General features: G+C 32.3%; 1 protein-coding gene across 2 annotated transcripts in view; it reads right to left on the bottom strand.

The window, feature by feature from the left end:
* Nucleotides 1–17,965, bottom strand: part of LOC134725447 (bone morphogenetic protein 2-B-like) — a 37,375-nt gene that overhangs the window by 6,807 nt on the left and 12,603 nt on the right. The window contains exons 1-3 of one of the 2 annotated variants that reach the window (XM_063589265.1): nucleotides 11,760–12,812; nucleotides 3,681–3,826; nucleotides 1,692–1,851 (exon numbers count right to left, since the gene is read on the bottom strand). In XM_063589265.1, the coding sequence (XP_063445335.1) occupies nucleotides 1,692–1,851; nucleotides 3,681–3,826; nucleotides 11,760–12,060 (607 nt within the window). In that variant the 5' untranslated portion in view covers nucleotides 12,061–12,812. Of the gene's footprint in view, nucleotides 1–1,691; nucleotides 1,852–3,680; nucleotides 3,827–11,759; nucleotides 12,813–17,965 lie in introns of those variants that run through there. The other variant, XM_063589266.1, reaches the window with a different exon arrangement.

The raw sequence follows: 17,965 nt of genomic DNA on the forward strand, positions 1-17,965 counted from the left end.
ATAGTATTACAATCCAAACTGAAAGTTTTGTAGAAAATAATTTTTAGACATAACATTAAGTCAAAGTCTCATAAAAATTTTGTTATTTTTTGATAGTTTTTTAGAACATTTTTGGTCAATGGAAAAGATATGAAGAATCAAGAGAGAACATTTTCCAGCCAAAATTGCATTGGCCAATATCTCGAAAACAAGCACAATGACCTATATGTTTTCTCACTTTTGGTTCCGTCATTCATCCCCTATCAATATATATTAGTTTTATGAAAAGCTGGTTATTTTGAAACTGAGTAGCGTATCTCCTTAAGACGCCAATACGACTGCATTTCTGCAAAGCAATTCTACATTTTAGGACGTTGGTGCTGTTCTCAACGACGGATAAGCCAACTGAACCATATTGCATATAAAATACTCTCCAGAAGTTAAAAGAAGTTGTTGCAAAAAAAAAAAAAAAAAACTTATTTAAAAGATGACACGACATTGACCATGTTGACAAAAACTGACCATTCAAATAATTTACCCCTAAATTAAGGCAACAGTAGTATACTGCTGTTCAACCTTTATCAACCTGCCGATGTCAACTATGGCATCTATTTGGTTGGTGTGTAAGAATAAATTGCAGTGCGCTCAGTATATAAACTTTAAAACTCAGTGCAATCTTACAAAGGTCGATATCACTGCCTTACAATGTAATGACTTGCTATAAAATTCTGTTGAAGCTGTAATTGAATTCTTGAAAGAAAGATCATAAGTGGATAACATGAAGCATGATATAGATACAAACACTGATTAAAGATGTGTGAAATTGAAAATTTAGATATAAAAAGATATGGCTTTTCGATTTAATATATCATTTATTATTAGTTGTAAAGTTACCTTCCAGTGTGTCTTTTTTAATATACCTAACCCTCATGTTACATTAAGCGATAAATTTCAACCCAACAATAGTCTAAACGTTTTCTTTTACAAATCACAGTAAGAAAAACATTTAATGAGTTTTTGGAGCTTGATTAAAAAGTCGTTTATGTGCCATTAAAACAGCGGGATAAAGGAATTATGCAGGGATGCTTCGATTACTCTATGTTAATTTCTGTGGCTATGAAATGTACATTGTGAAATAATACAATGTTCATAGTAGGAAATGTTCTTTCATAAATAATACTTAGAGTAAACCTATTAATTTTGTAATCATAGCTATTACAGAAAGCTTTAGTTCCGTGATAAATCACCCAATGCTCTATTCTGTCTAAACGAGTTGTAATTCCGGACCCCAAACTAACCTCATGGGGTTATAGATTAAATTACTGAATTTAATTTAGACAGATCTTGTAAATCAAGACAGTTGCACATCTTAGTTTGATATTATATTCAGATGATTGCACATATCAACGAGTGTTTTCTGAAAAACCGTTTTTGTGTAGTAACATTAAAATACATGTTTTCTATTAATAACAAGACCAATACGGTGTCTGGTACTGTGTAGCTTCATATGATTGATTTCGGTCACATGTATATTGAAGCATAACTGATAATATCATATCATCGAAATCCATAAAACCTTGACAAACTTTTCTTGTACGATGAGTGTTGTTAAGTTTCAAACTTTAATAAAATCCATTGCTGATCAAAGATTCCATTACCAACAACCAATCAAAATTTAATACTTGATTACAATATATTTCAACAATACTAACCATGATTAAACGACGAGCCATTTACCCACTGCTCCACGGCTTTTTGAACTTGGAAAACTAACCAGCCATGAGTATGAACACTTATTCTTTTGGCATCTAATAATTTTATACCTCCAGCTGAATAAATTTTGTCTGGATCTAAAACTTGATATATTTTTACCTGAAATAAGAAAAGAAGTCATATCCTAAAAAAAGAAAATACAAACCCCATTTAAAGAAAATAACGTGCAAAAACTTTTTGAGAAGTCAGAAAGAAAATAACGTGCAAAAACTTTTTGAGAAGTCAGATGGTAACATAGAAAAGGACAAAATATCTGCACCTATTCATCAGACCAATGAGCAAACATCAACCAATCAGATATGGCTTTCTAAGGACTGCAACCGTGTTGATCATAATGCTTAAATCGGACTCTTCTTGTATGATATTAAGCAGGGTATATTACTATGTAAAACACGTTATAGTCCTCAATTTGCATGTAGTAGTATCACTATTAGCCATTAGTGGTAAGGAACAGAACCAACCATATATATTCAAACCTATGTAAAATAGTAATTCTTTATTGATTACTACTAGCTACTATAACCAAACTCAAATGGAAAAACAACGAAATATGCAAATATAAAAATATAAGTATGATAGCCTATGTGACAATTCTCCACAAGAGACAAAATGACATAGAAATTAACAATTACAAGTCACCCTACGTCCTTCAACAATGAGCAAAATCCATAGTCAGCTATAGAACAATATATAAATAACACATAGCTGAGAGGGTGATAGAGCAGATTGGTACCCCGAGAAAACATTGTCAACCGCGGCGAAGCCAAGGTTGACAATGCCTTTTCGAGGGGTTCCAATCTGCTCTATCACCCTCTCAGCTATGTGTTATTTAATTTATTATATTGTGTGTCCTATCATTATTAGCTATTACAGATTACTTTTATTTTAAAAGTATTTTCAATGACGTCACGTTCATAACAACGTTACGGACATTAGAAAAAAAAGTCAAGCAAGATGTTTTATTTTATTTATTTTAACAGTCGATTATAAAATCTGAGCCAAAACTTACTGAGAACTTAAGCATTGCATTTAATTCCTTGATGTATTAAAATTCAATTCATTGTTCTTTGAATTGTCGATTTCTGATTGGGTTAGACGAGAGGGTAACATTAAAAACAATTGTCACCCGCTCAGCCATGTGATAGAGTAAATTGACACCCTCGTCTTAGCCAATCAAAATATGGCATTTTAACGTGAAGTATAATAAACATAAATATGAAATATTCCAAATTACATGTTTGGCTTGTTTAATTTCCTGATTTCCTTCGAGTATAACCAGGACATTACCTTATAACATACTCACTATACAGTTTAAGAACATAACAGTTATGATTAATTTGTATAAGTCTACTTGTCAAGAGAGAAATACGTCTTCATTTTTCATTTGTAGAGAATGTTGATTGGTGTGTCTGAACATTTAATACAATCTGTGGTGTATTGCTCACCTTTGCTCTTCAATTATACGCTATATCGGGATTCATAGCGCTTCTTTGCTTCTGACGCAGAGTTGTAAATGACCGTTGTGATGTCATACTTAATGTTTTATGAAATCTCACATAGTGCTTGGTATATTTATCAAATGAATGGAAATAAAGTTTACGATAAAGCTTATTAGAAACAAGGAAACTGAAAAAGTATATCATGTTTATATTTCTTCATGATCAAATGATTTCAAAGTTGATGTCAATTAAATAAATGTGTTTCCAATACAAATATTCACAGCGATTTGGCTCCAGGACAACACTGAAAAAAAAATTCACTTAAAACATTACACCAAAACAGTATTTTTTTCATACTTCATCTATATATATTTTTAATGAGGTGTAAATGTATTGCACCTGAGACATTCACACGTGCACTCACGTGCACTCACGTGCACTCACGTGCAATGATCAACGATATAAGTTTTTATGTTTTTCCTTACTTACCTCTATAACATGGGATGATGGAATGATTTCTGATGACGATGAAGGCTTTGGTCGTAATTTAAAAACATGGAATTCTGCTGCTAATATTTTTTCTTCCGTTGTTAAATATGATACATTGTAATAAAAATGCATCTTTTGAGTCCATTCTGAAAGAAAAGAAAAATAGAAAATGAAAAAATCGTATCAATTAGACAGTAAAAAATCGTATCAATTAGACAGTAAAAAATGAAGTTGTACAAAATACTTTGTCAAACTAAGATTCCAAATTCAATTCAGGATTTTTTTCTTCTAAAAAAATATGAAAATGGACGTTGTTGGCTTGATAAAATTTGGTGCAAAGTAATTTAAAAACACATCATTCACAATTACATTCGATATAATGAATAAATAGTGTTTTATTTTTGTTTGAAAATAATTGTAACCTGGACTATGATAATAAGAGTGGAAGACTTCCTCAGTTTTTAGTAAGGACGTGTTCAATATAAATGTGAGATGTACATGTGTAGATATATCACACGCGTATGAAATAAAGACTTCAAAATTTTGAAGTTCTTTTTAATGGGTCACAAGACTGAAATTTCTGAGTTTGTGAGTTCGAACCCTGCTCTTGTCTAGGTTCGTTCGACTGTGATCTCAATTAGATAGTTTTCCTTCTGGAAGTCGTTTTTTTCATGGTAAACTGACTTTCTCCACGAACACAAACTTGCACAAGAGCTGAAAGTGGCGTTAACCCCAATAACCAATCAATGTAGAAGAAGAAGATGCTTTATTTCCATAAAATGGGCTCGCAAGGAGCACAATATAATATCAATGTAATATTATTATTTTACAAATATAATAAACAATACAGTATACATAGTTACAAACACAAATAAGAAACAACAGTTTTCACATATTAGTATATATATGAAACCTTTGTCTCAGGCACACCTCTGAAAAGTAACAAACAAGAATACTGTGAGTAGGCTAAATATATCTAGCTGAACTACAAAAGGCACCAAGGGACGGTGCTATATGGCATGGTGGGTGCATATTAAAATGTGTGTCGGGACATAAATGATATGGTAAGATATGGTAAGAAGTTGCACATAGCTGGTATACATGTCACCCTCGTGTCTGGTGCAGAGGAGTTAGTACTATTTAAAGTGACACAACTGCAAGAGGCACCAAGGGACAATGCTAATTGATATGCAATGTATTCAAATGGTATGTTTTACTCCAAGAATTTTTAGTTGTATCAGTTTGACATCTTTTGCAAAAAAAAGTATACACTAATGAAACATATTTTGACATTAAAATCATCACGTTTAACATATCCTATGTGGTACATGTATTTAATATTGGTAATATGCATTAATGATTTGAAGTGAATAACAATATTTTTTGTTACAAAGTGCTTTTTCCTTGCAAAATTATTATAGGTATTCGGATAGTTTTTCCTAACTTCTGAATCAAGCATATAATATTTAAAGGTTGTACTGAAAGTAGATAAATCTGCTATTTCAATAATCTTCTTGTTTTGTTAATTTTCACATTTTACCCATACTTGTATGTATTTAAAGACCAAATTAAGCAAACACGCTGTAATTAGAGTATATTCCCACAGGTAGTTTAACACCTGTCGAAAATGATTCTTCACAAATATTTTAACAACGGTTTTTATACCTATCTTATATACTTTAAAAATTTCATTCACTGTTGATCAGCTTTTCTTCTTTTGAAGTGTTTACAATAATTATATATGTAAACAAAAAAATCAAACAAACGGATTGCAACATACACGTGTTTGGGTAGAGAATACAAATATTTTAATTTAATTTTCAGTTTTGAAAAAGATTTGGGTTCCATAAGTCAAGTATAAGTTTACGTAAATTGTCAATTAAAATTTTTCTAAGTCATTTAAACCCTGTAATGTCAGTTTTTGCATTGTAAAATTGAAAACCCGTTAAAACAGCTATGCGATTGATATAATACTTTATAAATTGATTTATTTACCGTGTAATTTGATTGAAATATATACAGGGAAAAGGTATATAAAGTATGTACCCATGTCTAAATAATATCATGCCCTGTTGAGGAATTGCCAATTTTAAGTTTTAACAGGAACATCCAACTCGGTACTCCGTTTGGCGTTTGAGTTGCTGTACTTAGTAGAAGGTGGTCTTTGCACTTATTACGATTGTAAATAATTAGGAAAGACACGAAATATTTTTACCAAATATTTTGGGCTTATGGATATGCATTCCATTGAAAGTTTATATAAGAACAGTTTCAGTCTAAGTTCTTTTTGGTATTGCGTTTGGATTTGGGAAATTTCCTTGTAGTTTGTTAAAAAAAAATTAGGAAAAAGAATGTCTGCCCCATTTTTGGAAACAACAGGAAAATGTAGGCAAGATATCACACAAGCTAAAATTTTCCAAATTCTTTGTAAGTGGTCGAAGTTTTAGAAGTCCATCCTCACTCTTATATTTCAGTTATCATTATGATCATAAATACCAAAAACTTTATAAATGTACAAAAATGTTTTCACAATAATTTGAATCTATTCATACACAGATTTTAAAAGATAAACACAACCAAAACAATCAGCCGGGCACGCGACCACAAACTGGCACGCGATTTGGTTTAAATGATTTTGAGATAGTCATTAAAATATGTAAGCTGAATTCCATCACTAACTTTGCGGTTAAGTTGTATATAAACCTTACAAAACAATTCGAGCGAAATTTTAAGCAATTATATAGTGAAAGTTATCATAAACATTATCCAACAAGTTAAACAATCATTACTCAACATATAAAGAAAACCCAGCCGACATATTCTGGTGTTTTTTTTTAGGAAAGAGACAAAAGCTTTTCGTAAGGTCGATATCATATGTTTGCAAATATGTTTTTAATTTCCAATAGTAAAAAGCAGCCACTTAAAAAAAAAATTAAAACATTTGAGGGTATCTTTGAAATATTTTATAATTCAATATTTCTTCTCTTTTTGCAAGAGCGATGTGAAAAGAAAGCCCCCCCCCCCCACCCCCCACTCCTTCAGAAAAATCATATTACTGCATATAAGAATTAATCTACTTATACGCAATCAGTAGAGCTGGAATGTTAATTTTTAAGTTAAAAATTTGTTAAAATTATCCAGCAAACCCTCATCAAAGATACCAGGCTTAACTTTAGGTACGTTAGGCGCAAGACTCACCCGGGACACACTGATCATAACAATTAAAAAGACTATGCTTACAATGAAAAAATAATTTTCACTGTTCAATAAAAGAAACGTAGGAAAAACGTCAGCTGCATGGAATTGTCTACCATTGGCCTATATTCATATTTTGATAGCTGTGCATTTGTGTGTAATAACATTCTATTTTACGACTGCTATTGATTTGAAGTTATCTTGTGGTACTTGGGACTTGGCGGCAACATTGCTGAGAGTTGAACTAACAATAGCCTCGGTGTAATTATTTAAATCTACAGAAATTTGTTTCCAACAGATATAGCAATTTATTCTCGCTATGATATATATCTGTTAACTTTGTTATTGAGCTTTTTTAATTAGCAAATAATATTTCTGTTATTCGTACTACATCAGCTCAATAAAAACTCACCTTGTTACTAAGAACCTTTAAAATGTTTCAATTTACAAAATCTTGTTTGCATTTTGTGTTCTCTGTATTCTATTATGGATAGCGATTTCGAAGCATATTGTGAATTAAGTTAAAAATAAGCATGCCGTTTGTCAGAAATTTGTTAATAATTATGTACGACTATTATACTAACGGTTTTAATTTATGATTGCGTTAATGTTTTAGATCAAAATAATTCTTTATTTTAGGTTATATATACCTCTTTATCATATAATTGACTTGCTATAAGATTTTCAATAAATTTGATCTTAATTGATTGTATATTTTTGATACAGTACATGGGTAAAAATACTGATGATAATTGCATCTTAATGTTTATATTTGTATTAAGTGGAGCTAAAATATCCAAAATGTTTTCTGAAAATTGGAGGCAGTTACAATTATGATAAACAAAGTAGCATATTTGAAACCCAAATAACCTTTCAGGCTGTTTTTAGTTTACAAATCAAACAGAAAAAGGTTTAACGCAAAAATCTCATAAATTCGTTGATGGTTAATTTAGGTTTAATAAGTCCAAAGTCTATGGCGAAAAATGTTTCGAGAACAAATATACTCCATAGAGTTTAGTTAGGATGATTCCCGATACCTGTTGTTTCTCTTCGACGTCATGACAACATGTCCAATAGTCTTTAAAGAATTCACACTTTTTAGGCAAATTTCAGCGTAGGAGGTAAGTGGTACTGAGAATCATAGATCAGTTTTAAAGGGACATATACGGTAGTAATATGATAGTTATAAATACATGGAATATACAATCTAGGTCTATCTCACCCAACCTATTATTCGATTCCAAATAAAGAACGTTAACATCACAGCTTTAGACAAAGTGATTACATAAGGGCATCACCTATGCTTTGGAGTTTCTCCCTCTGTTAAAGATCCAAGTCTAATTGGATCACAATTGGTAAAAACCAGTATAAGAAGAATTTAAAATTAAAATGCGCACAAAATCGTTCTTAAATTAATATATCTAAGAGTAGCTTGCAGATTGAGTCTATGACGATTAAAATGAAGCAATTGAACTTGAATAGACAATAACTGGTCATTCATTTGTAAGATAGATAAATACTACATGTACATGTACTTTATTAGTTGACATTAGAAATTTGTAAAACATACACGGTTCAAATGCCTGAGATTTTGCGGTTGTCTTTTATTCAAACGCACTTGATGATTTTTCATTCTAAAATAGCTATCTTGATAATAACGGGTTTTATCACGAATCTAAAACGGCAGAAACTAACTTATAAATTTGCCTTGATGATAAAAGCAGGAGTGATACGAGCCCTATATGAGTTATAAAAAAGCTGTAAATCACATTCCGTGGCGTTTATATTAGCACAACATTGCAATAAATAGTAAAAAAAGGAAGACTATCAAAATGTTTATAGTATTTCTTAATTTTGTAACAAAACAAATATAAAACTCATATAAATTTCCAATCTAGTATCAATTTATATGTCGGTAGTTATTATTTATAATGTAACATCAAATTGTCAGTATACACAAAGGTTGGGTGAGAGGTTATTAAAATGTATGATGCTACAGTAGGTCTAGACAGAATGATTCCGTTTTAAAGTAAATTATGAATTCTTAGTCACTTTTGACTTTACTCCAAGTAATAAGTTTAATTACATGTATTTAATTAAAGCAAACAATATATTTGAAAGTTTCCTTGATTTTGATATAGGGAAAGATCGACGCAAATGATTTAGTTGAAAGTTCAAAATAGTAATACTCAAAATGTATGGTTCATGTTTTTGTAAAAAAAATGGATATCAATAATTATAACATTGTAATTAATAATAACTGCGTCCTGTGAACGATGTCCAGCATAGTTTATCCCTAACTCACAATTTTCCATTTTGATAGTTACAGATGTCTTTAGGGAGTTACCATTTGATTTTTATGAAAGGGGGCGGGGCTAGGATGAAAAAAATTGTCCTCCATTTTTTTTTAGTTGTAATCTCTGTCCTGCCTTTTTATTTTTCACTCTATCCGGTCCTTTTTTTTCTTTTTTTTTTTAGTTTATCCTGACTTAATATTAAATTGTCATCCTGACTTTTTTTTTTGCAAGTGTCTCATCCTGCCTTTTTTTTTACTCAAAACTCCTGTCCTGCCTATTTTTTTCAAATTTCATCCTAGCCCCCCCCCCCCCCCCTAAAAATCAAATGGTAGCTCCCTTATTCGTATTCACTGTATACTGACCACATTGACGCAAACACCAACTTGATTGAAAAATGAGAACGCATGTATATAAGAACAGCTATTCTTTACTCTCCTCTTTTGCCAATTTCTCTCACGAATCAAATTGTTGAAAAATAAAGTAATACCTATATTTATTAGTAAGGTAGCATTCAAACCAAATAATTAGATTTTGTTTACGTGAGAATTCTTATACAAATGCCATTTTAATGAACATATCGATTGCTAACACCTGTTAAAGAAATGATACCCTATAAACAACGTACTGTAATCCGTACGAAAGTGATAGCGCACTCTGTACATGAAAATTCACACTTTTTCACTAATTGTTGTCGTTTTTTGTTGGCATATTTAAGTATTAAAATTGAAAACACGACGGGTTCTCTACAATGTATTTATGCCCCACACCTGGAAATTCAAACACCTGCGAAATTTGGACATTTAACAAATTTCTTGTCATACCCCCCTCCAACATGACATGACGACAAAATTTACTGTGCAGTGCATGTGACATATAAAACAGCGACATGATATCTGCGCAGTCATAAAATGAATGATAAATTCCAATAGAAAGTGAATCCAGCCACTCGAAAAAGATCAAATGAGATATTTGAAAGTATTTTTAAGGCTTTATTTTTATACTTTAGTAGAACTTTCGCCTTAATTTGTGATGGTCTTTTTTATTTTTTTTATTTCGGTTGTTCGCCGCTAATACTTATACGAAAGGAAGTTTGAAATATAAGTAGTTATCGCAGACCTTTCTGTCCGTTTAAACGTTCAAATATAAAAAAGAATATGTGGTACATTGTGTATGATTGCCAATAAGACAACTGTCCACAAGAGACCAAAATGACACAGACATTAACAACTATAGGTAACACTTCGGAAATTTAAACACGAACATATAAACATCATTTTGTACTTGAGGAAACAATACATGTTTTTTTTCTGAACTACCTAAAGGTCCGAAAGGCAGATGGACCCACCCACCAAAGGTCATTCTAGCTGAATATAAGAATAGATTGAAGATTCACAACTAATGTCATAACACTGGCTGTTTACTGGGTACATATTGGTGCACATTTATAGGATAGCCTTCACCAGAAATGCTTGGAGCCAAACATTTGAAAAGTAAAAATTATAAAAGACAACCAGGGGTATTTAATATAAGTATCATGATATCACTTTACTAGATGTCATTTTGAGGTTACGTCATGGCCCTATAATTGTTTCATACCTCATTGTCAGTATGATTTACCCAAGATGATCACGATCAAAGTTAAAAAGGCGTTTATTTAATTATTCAGTTTGTGTTATGAAGCAAAGAGTTATTTCAAGGCAAATCATCACAAAACGTAATAAATCGTATGTAGATTTTTATCTATTTAACGTCTAGAAAGTGCATTGAAGAAAAAAGTATAAGTGGAGCTGTCAAAGTAAGCTATGAAAGTTGACGAAATATTATCAAACATGCATACAAAAAACAATTGGTTATGGTAATTAAATTAATTACACAGAAATTTAAAGGTAGTAAGTAGGTGGTCTATTCGTATCAACGAAAAATCTTTTTCATGGCAAACATTACGATGCAGCACAAAAAACTATGAAAACAGTAGTATGTACTTGAAATAATAAGAAGGAAAATGAGGATATGAAGCGAGATATGTTTACTATGGAAAAACAGGAGAACATCCCTCTTATCTATGTTATTAATTGTACAATTTATAAAATACGTTCGTTAAGCAATTTCAACAGCAGTAGCAACTTTTCAAACTCTGCAAATTGTATGATTTATAGCACAAAGTGCAGCCCTACTTTCAAAGAATGGACTTAAGATTAAAGGTACATTGTAACTGTTAGGGTCTTTTATAGCTGACTATACCATACCCGTAGCCAGGGGGGTTCGGACGACCATCCCCCCCTTGAAAACAAAAAAGCACTGTTAAAGTCAATGTTCTGTTCGAATTGTGACTGTTAAAGTCGAGTTTGTGAGTCAAACGAACCCCCCTTTGGAAATTCCTGGCTACGGGCCTGTATACTGTTTGGATTTGCTAAACTGTGACCTAAAATTGCTGAAATCCATGTCATTTCGACACTGTCGGAAAGATCTCTCACTGTCAAGTATATACAGGTCTATATCCCCTTACCCTTCTACGTTTGCAGTCAGCAAGAGATACAATGTACATATCATATATCCAAAAATAAAACAAAAACATTAATAAACTTACGCCTATCTGGAAAGCTACGGACCACATCTGCATGATAAGGACTATCTCTTTTTAAAAGTCCACCACTATCAGTTATACTGTTATATAAATCCAACATATATTGGGGAGGAGACCGATTAAAAATCCGCACTGGAACTTTATCAATTCCAAATAAGTTAGATAATCTTTCTATAACGTACGTCTCATTGCTCACTTTTCGTTTCTTTGCTTCAGTCAATAATCCAAGATATAATAAAATAAAAAACACAATTCTTAATATTTTGTAAAATTTACTTATTTGGCACTGAATACAACCCGACATTTCCCTGTGTTTTTACTTCTAAATCAAGAAAACAAGACCAATAGAACTAATTCATCCAAGGTTTTCTTTGAACGGAAAATCTTGACAATTTTTCAAAGCTGAAGAGTTATTATCCAAATTTAAATACATAATTAAATCTGTATCATTGAAATTCACACCTGAAAACAAGTGACATCCGATTTTTATTATTTAGAATTTTTTCTCCAATGTCGTATAGAAGTATTCTTACACATTATGAGCTCTTAACAAAGCTGTTGTAGTACCTTAAGAAACTTTCGAGTGACACTTAAGTGTCCAGTTAAAACCACACACCTGTGCTATTCGATGCTTTTAACTTTCATAAAATTCATCTAATTCTAAAACCACACATTTAGTTAAAGAGTTTAAATTCCTTTAGAAGGCACCTGTTGTTTTTCTTATAGAACTTTCATTCTTAATATTAGGAAAAAAATCACCACACAATTATAATTATGATTAAGTCTTAAATAGCTATACGTTCCAATTGGTTTTAAAATCCTACGAAAACATGTACAGAAGCGCTTCTAAAGTAAAAAGGTGTAAAAAGTCAATTTCACAATTATATCGATAATGAAAATAGAACGTTGCTCCTCCCGCATAGTAGACATTGGTTTAAAAAGATTTGTCACAAATAGCAAAGAAATCATCCATGCATGAATTGCCACCAATGGCCAGGCATTAAAACATTTTTCACAACAATCAAAAGCACAGATATCAAATTACAAACAATTTTTCAATGAATACAAAAAGCGCCAACTTGTCAGTCAAAATATAACTATAGAATATAGAATGAGCATGATTTAATAGCTGGTATCATATATTATCTCCACAAAGAATTTCTAATTGAAAATGCGGCGCACTGAGTTTTGCCATTCAATTATTGGTGATTACTGTTGTTACTGAGATGTTTTAACATGATAAATCTTCTAACATAAAACATTACAGCCAGTAGGATGGTACATATTTAATGAGTCAGAAAAACCTTTTCTTCTTTTAAATGCATGCGACAAGCAGGTTGATTCTAGCGATGAAATATTCATTGCGTCATGTGTAAAATTGCTTTTGTTTTTATCTGGGGACAAATTTTAAGATGAGCCGGATGTTTAAATATATAATTATTTGAAATTTAGTTCCGCCATATTTTAGTCTCTATGAAATATTAATTCTAATGAACCCAACTCGTACGACTCCGGTATGATACAGGAAAAATAAACCAATCGATAAAGAGAAAAATGTTGGCGACAACGATATCTGTCACAAAAGAAACATGACTGTTTTAAAGTTACCATATACGACCTTAAACAAAGAAAAAATAGGGATCTTCTATTCTAGCGATTTTTTTGGTGTATCTAATTGCTATTAAAGGCATTGCAAAATTAACCATTGAGCAACCTTTTGTCGTTCGTTACATAGGAAAGGCGCCTATAAAACTTGAGAATAAAAATAAAAAAAGATAAAAATCCCCGAAGGTGCGTCCGATGTTGAGGGTTCGTATTGAGTTCGTATCACCATCCTAGCCATCGTAATGCCACCGGGAATGCATCTTTGAACATCGTATTGCATTCGTGTTTTCATCGTTTCCATCGGGCAGTTTTGACATTACAATGTCTACACGAATGAATCAAGGAGCTACCCGAAGGTCATACGTTGGCAACACGAATTCGTGAAGAACTCGTAATTCCGTCGTGTTGTCATCGAATAAAAGTACGAAGGCGACAAGATGGAACTACGACGGCAATAAATTCAGCTAAATGTAAGTTAATTTTCGCGCTAAAATACATTTGAAGTGGCATGCGCGATATGCACTGGTCAGTCTAATACGACAGTTAAGAAAGACGTTCACAAAATATTGAGCTCATATCATATGATTCTATGAGAACAAGAACGGCGACAGCGTTGTTTCTATTAATTCAAATTGAACAAGAAGAGCAACTATTACAGGCTGAGGATTTACTTTTACAAGTAAAATATTATTTTTTGTCAATTTTTCATATCAAGTAACATAATGAAAATCATAAAAGCGCCTCGTACACCAACACTGCAGGTACACGTATATAGGGAAACCAACTTTTTCTTCATTATTCTGATTTTTAATGTATCGTCTGTGTTGTTGTCAAACGAATGTTTACTCCATAACCATTTTGTTTTCTATATTTCATATTTTGCCGCATTTATTGCTTTCCCCACATCCTTCCTTTTGTCAAATACAAACAGATTATGTCTTCAAAAAACAAATCAGTATTGATTAAATTATGTAAATTCATAAATAAAATTGAGAATGGAAATGGGAATGTGTCAAAGAGACAACAACCCGACCAAAATAAAAAACAACAGCAGAAGGTCACCAACAGGTCTTCAATGTAGCGAGAAATTCCCGCACCCGGAGGCGTCCTTCAGCTGGCCCCTAAACAAATATATACTAGTTCAGATTATTAACACAGGTGTATGTGCTCCTGGCTAAAATGGACTTCAGATATTTTATTAGCAACTATTTTGTTTGCTCTGTCTTGTTGTAAATATTGTACATAATTGCATGTCTTCTCTATACCTATGTATATGGTTTATTGAGAATAAAGATATATATGTCTATGTTATTATGATATTCTCATGGAAAGACCTCTTTTTGAATAAAAGGGATCAACGAACCCATTACCTTACCTTTAAGATAGATCAGTAAATGGGCATAATTATGGGTGATTATTCAGACTATAGTGCACACATTTTACAGTTCAAACAAAGCAATGCCGAGCGGGGCATCCCCTCGTATGTAACATATTGGGTACAAATATGGACACTATATTTGTATATGACACATGCAAAAAATGGTAAATTAAATATGCATATTTGATACATAAACTTTTTTTTTAGAAATCAACCAAAACATTCAGTTACTGGAAATACCTTTAATATTGTCTTTAAAACGCGTGATGCCTTATTTATGGCCATCGCGCTATCATTGTGATCCATTGTGTAGCCTTCGTAATCCATCGTGTAGCCTTCGTGATCCATCGTGTAGGCTTCGGCTGAGATATGAAGCATAAATACCCGTCTTCGGTTAACCTTCGAATGTCCATCTTTTGCTATCGTATATACATGTAATTTCGGCACCATCGTATAGACTTCGTTATTCATCGTACTTGCTTCGGTCACTTTTTGGTATTTTAACGAGATCGGGACCAACTTCGTACGAACTTACAATTTTCGCATTCGGGTGTCCATCGTATATAAAAATCGGGACAGTGTGACATGGGCATTAATAAATCTTATTTTAAAGATACATAGAAAAAAATAGACCAATTTATCGATTTTCCCCCTTAAAATGGGGAAAAGAACATAACAATCACTTACAGAAGTCCTGAAGAGTTTACTACCAAATAAACAGTACTTTTCACAACTTTTTTTTTTGAAATTTTATACTCGCACTATTGAAAAAAAAGGGCGGCATTTTTTTGTTTGTTTGCAATTCTCTTTAATTTAATTTTATATTTGGCTACCAACGTTTTTGAATCGAACGCCTCTGATGAGTCTGATGTAGACGAAACTTGCATGAGTATGGTGTAATAAATGAGGAGCTAAGTCTGTCTCAAATCTTGACTTACATCTAGAAATCGACAATGAGGGTCGGTTTGAAACAAAAGCCAGATAATTTCAGCTTCACAATGATGAACTTTCCATATATCTATGTAGCAACCATCTAGCAGCGGTTGCATATGAAGTATATATCTCCATGTTGATACGATATTCCAGAGCTTGCGTTTCCTATCATGATTTCCTTGATAGAGAGTTGCTGCTCACAAGGAAGATATTAAACTAACTAAAGAGTTCCAAGGTTAAAGTTGAAATCATTCCTTCGAAAAATTTAAGAACGCCATTACGATTTGGTTGACCCCGTTAAGGAATATCTCTTTCACAGATGACGACGAATATGTTCCAACCACAATCTTCGTTACCCTAACCCCGTCCCTTTCCCCCCGAAATTGACATACCGAATTACAACTTTCAAGAGGAGTCAGGGTACTTACATGAAGCAACACGACTGTACCATATGTGGAGTAGAATCTGCTTACCTATCAGGAGCACCCGAGATCATCCAAAGTTTTTGATGGGGATCGTGCTGCCTATTGTTTAATTTTCTTTGTTTTGTTTTTTATACTGCTGTTTATCTTTGATTGATTTTTCTTGATGCCATGCTTTTGTTAATTTATTTTCGACTTCGTTATTATGAGTTTGAATTTCTCTTTTTCAAATTTCGCTCCTCATTTCTGCGGCGCTGTTCAACATTTTGTTTCATGAATGGTATTTTTTTCTATTTTTTCTCTCTATATGTTGCTTTAAATTTTTTAATTTATTCTCGTTAGTCTTTCAAATTTTGATGGTATACGTATTAAAGTATTGTCGTCTGTTTATGTGGTTTATATAAGTGTTTCTCGTTTCTCATTTTTATATGGATAAGATTGTTGGTTTTCCCGTTTCAATAGTTTTACACTAGTTTTTGTTGGAACCTTTATAGCTTGCTGTTCGGTGTGAGCTTAGGCTCCGTGTTGAAGGCCGTACCTTGACCATTAATGGTTTATTTTTAAAAATTGTTACTTATTTGGATGGAGAGTTGTCTCATTGGCACTCACACCATATCTCCCAGTATCTATGACAGAAGTAAATGAGTTTTGCATCAGATATTTCTCCAGTGCTTAGAGATTTATCCACTGTTCCCAGTAGAAGTGGTACAAACTACTCACTAGGCAGGTCCGTTTAGTTGCGATATATGTATGAATACATATGCACGTCCGATGGTAATTGAGACGTAAAATCGTATGTCTCGTGTAAGGAAGGAATCTTTATTACGAATTATTGTGTCGTCCACAGATAAGCTACCGAAACTAACAATATGTTCTCTTATTCAACACACTCTTACATTCCAGCGGAAGTAAAAATGGTCGCTTTTCATCACGTTTGACCAACCTTTTAGAGCCTACTAGTTATTTTTTTTCCGTTCAGATTACGCTTATACTACCGGTAAAGGATATAGAGTCGATACCAGTCCATTCTGTAAAATATGCGGCCGCAGCTCTGTTCAATATTTTACAGAATGGACTGTTAGAGGTTGATATCTTACTAAAAACATTGTTTAACTCGACAAAAGGTGAAAAAGATGCAAGCAAATACAAACTTTTGTTACGATTTATTTTCATCAAGTGTGAAAATTGTTTTGTGAATAATCTTTCTTTACATTAAAATTTATCCTACATGTTGGCGCCTTTAAACAGTAGCTCAACTTAAACAATAATTAACAAACAGAAAGTACAGCTGAAAGTAAACCACATGTATTGCTACATTAGGATGAAGACGTATCATGATTTTAGCGTGCGCAAGGTCTACTCTAAATATTTTCTGTGAACAACTTTACATACGTTTTGTGTTTCAAAATGGATCAAGACTATGAAGACGATGAAAGTATATGCTTCATGCAAAGCACGAAGAAGTGATATAGTTAATAGTGATTGTATTGTTTCAAACTTTGGATCAAAATGAAATGTGTTTTCATATGTATTCGATTTCAGTGTGGATTACAAAGAGAATATGATAATAGCAGCTAATTATAATAATGTCAAGTTTTCTATATGTATAATATTTTAAAATGTAGCCAATGGCCCATCTCTTTTTAGAGTTTAGGGTTTTATTTCTTACAAGATGAATGAAACAAACATATGAAGACAGGTTCACGTTGAAACATATCGAGTGCACCGCAGTCGATTTTATTTCAAATATATAATTAATATGAACAAATGAAGAGATAATATAACAACGTTCAATCATTTTAAATTCTTTTGTTCAATGTTTCCGATGGAACTTTTGTAAACCTAATTTACGTTAAAGTGTGTTAGAAAAC

Source organism: Mytilus trossulus, chromosome 7, assembly GCF_036588685.1.
Source record: "Mytilus trossulus isolate FHL-02 chromosome 7, PNRI_Mtr1.1.1.hap1, whole genome shotgun sequence".
In the NCBI taxonomy this organism is placed as follows: Eukaryota; Metazoa; Mollusca; class Bivalvia; order Mytilida; family Mytilidae; genus Mytilus; species Mytilus trossulus.